This window comes from Cyclopterus lumpus, chromosome 17 (assembly GCF_009769545.1).
Source record: "Cyclopterus lumpus isolate fCycLum1 chromosome 17, fCycLum1.pri, whole genome shotgun sequence".
NCBI classification, from domain to species: Eukaryota; Metazoa; Chordata; class Actinopteri; order Perciformes; family Cyclopteridae; genus Cyclopterus; species Cyclopterus lumpus.
This window is the reverse complement of record NC_046982.1, coordinates 22,436,459-22,445,769: the sequence shown is the minus strand read 5'-3', so window position 1 is coordinate 22,445,769 and position 9,311 is coordinate 22,436,459. Positions and strand designations below refer to the sequence as shown.

At 48.1% G+C, this 9,311-nt stretch overlaps 2 protein-coding genes across 19 annotated transcripts in view; both read left to right on the top strand.

The window, feature by feature from the left end:
• LOC117746429 (CYFIP-related Rac1 interactor B-like) overlaps window positions 1-774 on the top strand; it is a 13,643-nt gene extending 12,869 nt beyond the window's left edge. For 15 of the 18 annotated variants that reach the window (XR_004611317.1, XR_004611333.1, XR_004611323.1 and 12 more), the window contains one exon: window positions 1-774. This exon is cut by the window's left edge. The gene's annotated coding sequence lies outside the window, so the exon portion shown is untranslated. The other 3 variants (XR_004611319.1, XR_004611318.1, XM_034555553.1) reach the window with 3 other exon arrangements.
• Window positions 775-3,389: 2,615 nt separating this feature from the next.
• On the top strand, window positions 3,390-8,566 carry vcpip1 (valosin containing protein (p97)/p47 complex interacting protein 1). Its single transcript, XM_034555533.1, has 3 exons — window positions 3,390-6,181; window positions 6,912-6,998; window positions 7,310-8,566. The coding sequence occupies exons 1-3, from the start codon at window positions 3,532-3,534 to the stop codon at window positions 8,074-8,076; spliced, it is 3,504 nt and encodes a 1,167-aa protein (XP_034411424.1). The 5' UTR covers window positions 3,390-3,531; the 3' UTR covers window positions 8,077-8,566.
• The last annotated feature ends 745 nt before the right edge of the window (window positions 8,567-9,311 follow it).

The window sequence follows — 9,311 nt, the reverse complement described above, 5'->3', positions numbered from 1 at the left end:
GAGAACCCAGGTACCCAGGTATTTAGAAGAGAGAACCCAGGTACCCGGGTATTTAGAGGAGAGAACCCAGGTATTGAGAGCAGAGAACCCAGGTATCCGGGTATTTAGAGGAGAGAACCCAGGTACCCGGGTATTTAGAGGAGAGAACCCAGGTATTTAGAGGAGAGAACCCAGGTACCCGGGTATTTAGAGGAGAGAACCATGGTCCGTAAACTTGTTATTGTTTTAATAATTCTGAAAAACAAACGCTCAACGACCGTTAAACGTTTTGTTCTTGGAGCCGGAAGACGAGCTGCTCGGGGAACGCACATCGTTCTACGGGAAGCGGCGAGGAACAATTCCCAAAAGACTTCTTCTTCTCTCAAATCGGATTTACTTCTGTTCATGACAAACAGTGGGAATTATACATATTTAAGCTTGAAGCTTCATTTAAACTGGATTTAAGCCTGATTTAAGTTTGATGTAAGCCTGATTTAAACTGGATTTAAGATTAATTTAATCTGGATTTAAACTTGATTTAAGATTAATTTAAATGGGATTTAAACTGGATTCAAGCCTGATTTAAGCTTAAATCGCGGGCTACTGAGAACATTTTGGAACGAGGAGAATCAAACCTCTGACTGATGTTGAACTGATCTGACTGTAAATCTGTTTGCTTTGTGCGTTGAGGCGTCGTCGACGATACGGCGTCGACTGTTTTAAATGATGTTTGTGTCAGCTCAATAAAGTTTTTACATTTGCTAATAATCTGATCCTCTGGAGCAATAAAAAAAGAAGCTAAAATTAGAAGTTTTATGTCCGTATTCAACAATAAATCTACTGTATAGAAACATGTGAGCACCTCGTTATGATAAAGATACAACAATAACGTAAACAAACAAACAAAGAGTCAAAGCCACTGAAACATGTGAGCACCTCGTTATGATAAAGATACATTAACGTAAACAAAGAGTCAAAGCCACTGAAACATGTGAGCGCCTCGTTATGATAAAGATACATTAACGTAAACAAAGAGTCAAAGCCACTGAAACATGTGAGCACCTCGTTATGATAAAGATACATTAACGTAAACAAAGAGTCAAAGCCACTGAAACATGTGAGCGCCTCGTTATGATAAAGATACATTAACGTAAACAAAGAGTCAAAGCCACTGAAACATGTGAGCACCTCGTTATGATAAAGATACATTAACGTAAACAAAGAGTCAAAGACACTGAAACATGTGAGCACCTCGTTATGATAAAGATACATTAACGTAAACAAAGAGTCAAAGCCACTGAAACATGTGAGCACCTCGTTATGATAAAGATACATTAACGTAAACAAAGAGTCAAAGACACTGAAACATGTGAGCACCTCGTTATGATAAAGATACATTAACGTAAACAAAGAGTCAAAGCCACTGAAACATGTGAGCACCTCGTTATGATAAAGATACATTAACGTAAACAAAGAGTCAAAGCCACTGAAACATGTGAGCACCTCGTTATGATAAAGATACATTAACGTAAACAAACAAAGAGTAAAATATAAATAACAACTTTAATAAAGGAGGTTTAGAATGTACAAATACCACACTGTAGAAATACTGTTACAGTTAATGTACTAATACCACACTGTAAACAAATAATCTGCTAGGTAAATGTATTCATACCCTAGAATAAAAATGCTGTTACAGTAAAAGTAGTAGGCCTAATACCACACAGTGGAAGTACTATGTAACAGTAAAAGTACTAATACCACACAGTGGAAGTACTATGTAACAGTAAAAGTACTAATACCACACAGTGGAAGTACTATGTAACAGTAAAAGTACTAATACCACACAGTGGAAGTACTATGTAACAGTAAACGTACTAATACCACACAGTGGAAGTACTATGTAACAGTAAAAGTACTAATACCACACAGTGGAAGTACTATGTAACAGTTAAAGTATTAATACCACACAGTGGAAGTACTATGTAACAGTAAAAGTACTAATACCACACAGTGGAAGTACTATGTAACAGTTAAAGTACTAATACCACACAGTGGAAGTACTATGTAACAGTTAAAGTACTAATACCACACAGTGGAAGTACTATGTAACAGTTAAAGTACTAATACCACACAGTGGAAGTACTATGTAACAGTAAAAGTACTAATACCACACAGTGGAAGTACTATGTAACAGTAAAAGTACTAATACCACACAGTGGAAGTACTATGTAACAGTTAAAGTACTAATACCACACAGTGGAAGTACTATGTAACAGTTAAAGTACTAATACCACACAGTGGAAGTACTATGTAACAGTAAAAGTACTAATACCACACAGTGGAAGTACTATGTAACAGTAAAAGTACTAATACCACACAATGGAAGTACTATGTAACAGTAAAAGTACTAATACCACACAGTGGAAGTACTATGTAACAGTAAAAGTACTAATACCACACAGTGGAAGTACTATGTAACAGTAAAAGTACTAATACCACACAGTGGAAGTACTATGTAACAGTTAAAGTACTAATACCACACAGTGGAAGTACTATGTAACAGTAAAAGTACTAATACCACACAGTGGAAGTACTATGTAACAGTTAAAGTACTAATACCACACAGTGGAAGTACTATGTAACAGTAAAAGTACTAATACCACACAGTGGAAGTACTATGTAACAGTAAAAGTACTAATACCACACAGTGGAAGTACTATGTAACAGTAAAAGTACTAATACCACACAGTGGAAGTACTATGTAACAGTAAAAGTACTAATACCACACAGTGGAAGTACTATGTAACAGTTAAAGTACTAATACCACACAGTGGAAGTACTATGTAACAGTAAAAGTACTAATACCACACAGTGGAAGTACTATGTAACAGTAAAAGTACTAATACCACACAGTGGAAGTACTATGTAACAGTAAAAGTACTTATACCACACAGTGGAAGTACTATGTAACAGTAAAAGTACTTATACCACACAGTGGAAGTACTATGTAACAGTAAAAGTACTTATACCACCCACTGAAAATAATGTTACAGTAAAAGTACTTTTATTACATGTTAGGTCCCAAATATGGACCGACCCGTGTATTCCGTCCAAACCGCCATGACTCCGCCGTGTGTTGACTTCCCTACGCCACAAGAACGTCGCCGCGGCCTGTTGCATTCTGGGAAATGTAGTCGACCGAGGGTTGCCGCTCTGAACCCTTTAACAAACTAACATGTGATGAAGACAAACTCAATACGTCTTGTGTCTTTGCCGTGTGAAGGGACTTTAGAGACAAAGACAACAAGCGTGCTTTCGGTGTGTAAATATAACAACACGGTGACTACTCGGCGGAACTACAAGTCCCGTGATCCTCTCCGGCGTGACGCAGTTACGTTCAGCGACGTTTCAGTTCGTCAAAGGAGCAAACAGCCGCTTCCGTGTTGTTTCTTGTGTTTTTCTGGAGAATAACTTCTCGTTATCGGAGCCGGAGCCGACCGCCATGAGCCAGTGAAGCGGACGCGCCCTCTCAGCTTCCGCCCGTCCGCCATGTCGCTGCCGCAGAGCTCCAAGAAGAAGGACAAGCGCGTCCTGTCCGGCAGCTGCCCGGACCCGCGATGCCAGGCGCGGCTGTTCTTCCCGGCTCACGGCTCCGTGAGCATCGAGTGCACCGAGTGCGGCCAGCGGCACGAGCAGAGGCACCTGGTGCGCGTGGAGGAGGTGACGGACCCGGACGTGGTGCTGCACAACCTGCTCAGGAACGCCCTGCTGGGGGTCACGGGGGCCCCGAAGAAAGGCACGGAGCTGGTGAAGGTGATGGGTCTGTCCAACTACCACTGCAAGCTGCTGTCCCCGGTGCTCACCCGGTACGGCATGGACAAGCAGACCGGCAAAGCCAAGCTGCTGCGGGAGATGAACCAAGGCGAGATGTTCGACTGCTCCCTCCTGGGGGACCGGGCCTTCCTGATCGAGCCGGACCACGTCTCCACCATGGGGTACGGCAAGGACCGGTCGGGGAGCCTGGCGTACCTGCACGACACCCTGGAGGAGGTGAAGAAGGCCAATGGCGGCGGGGAGTGTCTCATCCCGGTCCACGTGGACGGGGACGGGCACTGTCTGGTCCACGCCGTGTCCAGAGCGCTGGTGGGCAGAGAACTGTTCTGGCACGCCCTGAGGGAGAACCTGAAACAGAACTTCAAGCAGAACCTGGACTGCTACAAGGCCCTCTTTCAGGATTTCATCGACGTGGCGGAGTGGGAGGACATCATCAACGAGTGCGACCCCCTGTTCATCCCGCCGGAGGGCGTCCCGCTCGGGCTGCGCAACATCCACATATTCGGTCTGGCCAACGTCCTCCACCGACCCATAATCCTGCTGGACTCCCTGAGTGGGATGAGGAGCCCCGGGGATTACTCGGCCAGTTTCTTGCCGGGCCTGGTGGCTGAGGAGCAGTGCCGGGGGAAGGACGGGACGCTCAACAAACCCATCTGCATCGCGTGGAGCAGCTCGGGCCGGAACCACTACATCCCTCTGGTGGGGATCAAGAACGCGGTGCTGCCCAAGCTGCCGCCCCGCCTGCTGCCGAAGGCCTGGGGCGTCCCCCAGGAGCTCATCCGGAAGTACATCAAGCTGGAACCGGACGGCGGCTGCGTGATAGGCGGCGACCGCAGCCTGCAGGACAAGTACCTGATGCGCCTGGTGAACGCCATGGAGGAGGTGTTCATGGAGAGGCACAGCATCCACCCGTCGCTGGTGGCCGACGTGCACCAGTACGTCTACAGGCGCACCGGCGTGATCGGCGTCCAGCCCGAGGAGGTGACCGAGGCCGCGAAGAAGTCTGTGACGGAGAACCGGCTGCACCGCTGCCTGATCTGCGGCGCCCTCTCCGAGCTCCACGTGCCGCCGGAGTGGCTGATTCCCGGTGGGAAGCTCTACAACTTGGCAAAATCCACTCACGGCCAACTGCGGCCGGACAAGAACTACAGCTTCCCCCTCAACAACGTGGTCTGCTCCTACGACCCCCAGAGGGACGTCCTGGCCCCGGATTATAAAGTCAGCACCCTCAACACCTGCAACTGGTGTCACGGCACGTCGGTGCGCCACGTCCTCGGCAACGGGGTGGTGGTTTACCTGGACGGGGACCGAACCAACACCCGCTCCCACGGCGGGAAGTGCGGCTGCGGCTTCAAGCACTTCTGGGAGGGGAAGGAGTACGACAACCTGCCCGAGGCCTTCCCCATCACGCTGGAGTGGGGGGGGCGGGTGGTGAGGGAGACGGTGTACTGGTTCCAGTACGAGGCCGAGTCGGCTTTGAACAGCAACGTGTACGACGTGGCCATGAAGCTGGTGACCAAGCACTTCCCCGGGGAGTTCGGCAGCGAGATCCTGGTGCAGAAAGTGGTCAACACCATCCTGCACCACACCGCCAAGAAGAACCCGGACGAGTACAACCCGGTGTCCATCGCCGGGGCTCACGATCAGCGGCTCACTGACGGCGCCGCTGCCGAGGCGGCGACGGACACCCAGCCGCCCACCAAGATCATCCTGACCGGCCAGAAGACGAAGACGCTCCACAAGGAGGAGCTGACGATGAGCCGGGCGGAGCGCAGCATCCAGCAGAGCATCAGCGAGCAGGCCTTCGTCACCCAGAAGCGGCGGACCGACAAGCTGAAGCAGGACCAGAAGGTCCAGGACCAGAAGGTCCGGGGACGTGCGTCCTCCCCTGGCGGGTCCCCGGAAACCACCACCTCTTCCTCCGCGCCGGCCACGCCCACCAAATCCCCCTCCCCGTCGTCCAATAAGGAGAAGAAGATCCGCGTGACCACTAGCGACGGCAGGCAGGCCATGCTGACCCTGCAGGTCCACACCACCTTCTCGGAGCTGCAGAGGAGCATCGCCGGCCAGTTCGGGGTGCCGCCGGCGCGGCAGTGCATCCGCCACGGCTTCCCGCCCAGAGAGCTGCCGCCCCCGAAGGAAGGCGAGGAGAACGAGCCGGCGGCGCTGCAGCACGGCGACAGGGTGACGGTGGAGGTACTGAGGGCGCCCGAGGACGGAGGCCCCGCCGCCGTCCTCGGGGCCTCCGGCTCGCACGCCGTGAAGACCGAGGACATCGTGGCGTCCGGCAGGACGAGTGGCCGCGAACTCCAGGACAGCATCGACCTTGAGATGTCCTCCCTCTGTCTCCTCGCAACCTTGATGGGTGAGGATCGAAGCGCGTCACATGATCACAAGAAACATGTGATCATGTGATCGCTGAAAACTATATATATATATATATATATATATATATATATATATATATTATAATAATAATAATAATAATAATGCATTTAATTTATATAGCGCTTTTCATAATACTCAAAGACACTTAATTAAAACATCCTAAAAGCTAAAAATAAATAAATAAGAATATACAGATAAAACAAATAAATAGGGACTTTGAGTCTCTCGGACCCTGATAAGAAAACAAAAACAAACAATCACACATTAAAAGCAGTTCTATATATATGAGAGAGAGATATTAATTAATTAATATTTACCTCATTTCCCTCCAATCTGCTGCTTCAAACTGTTCAAACTGTGATTTCTCTGATATTCACATTTATATTCAAACTGAACAAAATTCACTTGAAAACGTCTCACAGACCCAAAGTGAAGTTTTCACTGTTAATTAATCAGTTATTTCCCACGCGGATCGATTAGTTAATTATTAAAGCGAATTAAAAGGCTGAACAATGTTAAAGTGAACATTTTCCTAAAAACATTCTTAAATTTGAGGATTAAATCAAACCTTCTAACGTTCCTGAAGGCGACTGCTGGTTTAAATCTATCCCGTGACGTTCTTTGAAAATCTTCGGTGCGTTCAGGGTTTCTCAGCCAGGTCGTTGAATCCCCCCCCCCCCCCCCCCCCCCCCCCCTCTGTGTTCCAGGTGAGGACGTTTGGTCGTATGCTAAGAAGCTGCCGCACCTATTCCAGCAGGGCGGCGTCTTCTACAACATCGTGAAGAAGGACATGGGTATGTTTGGTCCTTCTACTCATCATTAGTGTTAATGAAGTGTAATAATGACCTCAGAGCTTTCGGAAGTTAAACATAATCATTAATTTACCTTCAGCCAGTACTCATGTTCACTGAGCAGAGCCTGAACGCATCATCGTGTAACTGAAGTGAACCTCCTGGTTCTCTGTTAGCGGTGCTGCTAACGTTACTAGCTCTCCTCCTGTTGGTCTAAACACTGATTGGTTGTTTACAAAGTCACATGATCAGAGCAACTTGATGATGTCATGATCACGTGTTCTATGTGAATACTGGAGGATAATCTGTTTCAGGCCTGATGGACGGGAAGCACTGCACGCTGCCCCACCTGACGGGGAAGACCTTCGTCTACAACGCTGGGGAGGAGCGCCTGGAGCTCTGCGTGGACACCGCGGGCCACTTCCCCGTCGGCCCCGATGTTGAGGAGCTGGTGAAGGAGGCGCTGGTCCAGCTGCACTCCGAGACGGCCACCAGGGGCAGCAGAGAGGGGAGCCCCTCCCACGGCGCGCTGCGGCCGGGCGGCGGCGGCGTCGTCCGCAAGAAGGAGCACCTGCAAAGCGTCACCGCCTTCCAGGGCAAAGGCCACTCTCTGGGCAGCGCCGGGGGCTCCTCCCCTCCGGAGCACCGGCCTATCACGCGCCAGCACAGCAGCGGCGTGGACCTGAGCGCCAGCGTGTCCCGGGGCCCGCCGGACCTGTCGGACATCCCCGAGGACGCCACCAGGGAGCTGGTCCGCATGGCGCCGGGCTTCGTCACCACGAAGGACGGCCGCGGCCCGGACCCCGGCCTGATGGAGCAGCAGCGGAGGAAGCTGCAGGAGATGGTCTCCTCCATCCAGGCCTCCATGGAGCGCCACCTGCGGGAGCAGCAGAGCGCCGCCGCCAACACGGGAGGGGGCGGGACTAATGAGTCGGGAGCCGGCCCACCGGTGTCTACGGCGGACGACGGCAAACGTCCGGCGGCGCCCTGCAAACCGGACGGGAAGGGGGCGGAGCCGGAGGAGATGGAAAGTCAGGATGGCGAGCAGAGCACTGCCACCGAACCCATGGATCACTCCTGATCACTCCTGACCACTCCTGACCCCGCCCCCCAGCACCGCCCCCTCCCTCCTCCCGGGTCAGAACGCCGCGGGTCGGATCCTCACGCTTTCCGTCGTCGTCGTGTTTCGTTGTCTTTGCTGCATGAATCCAAGGCTCCGCCCACCTTAAGAGAACCCACGAGGCGTCCTCGCACGCGCTCGTGGGTTTGAACTCTACGCACACGCACTTCCTCCGGCACGCCAGACCAAATGATAAACAACGTCTGGTCGATTCCTGCTTCTGAGAGAGGATTATTTTGGCTTGTTTCAGGGCGTGTTCATCATCGGCCAAGTCTTCTTTTCAGCGGAGGGGTCGGGGGTCGGGGGGGTCTGTGTTCGCTTGACTGCCTCTGACTCCAGGTGTTCTAGTTTCACAGGTTCATCCGGCGTCTCCGTCTCTTTTTTTCTTTTCTCTCCATTTGAAACCCTCCAGAACGTGTGTGTGTATATATATATATGTGTGTATATATATATATATATATATATGTATATGTGTGTATATATATATATAGATATATATGTGTGTATATATGTATATGTGTGTATATATATAGATATATATGTGTGTATATATGTATATGTGTGTATATATATATAGATATATATGTGTGTATATATGTATATGTATGTGTGTATATATATATATATATATATATATATATATATATGTGTGTGTGTATATATATATATATATATATATATATATATATATATATATATATATGTATATGTGTGTATATATATAGATATATATGTGTGTGTATATATATATATGTATGTGTGTATATATATATATATATATATATATATATATATATATGTATGTGTGTATATATATATATGTATATGTGTGTTTATATATATATATGTGTGTATATATATATATATATATATATATATATATATATATATATATATATATATGTGTGTGTGTGTGTATGTATATTGTTGTTTCAAATGAGAAAAATTGAAGGAGGAAGTGAACATGAGGAAGGAGGAAGTGAACATGAGGAAGGTCCCGTTTAGGATTTGGTAAAAACAGCTTCTGATCTTCTCAAAACGAATCGGAGCGTTTTATGTTCAATGTTATGTTTTATTCTCCGATCGGCGTTCCCAAAGCTCGCCGTCGGGGTTCACGTTGAATGTTTTAAAGAACGAGTCGGACGAGCTTCAGTTTCTTTGGAACAAACTTCCTTGAATATTTTCTTTTTTTTAAA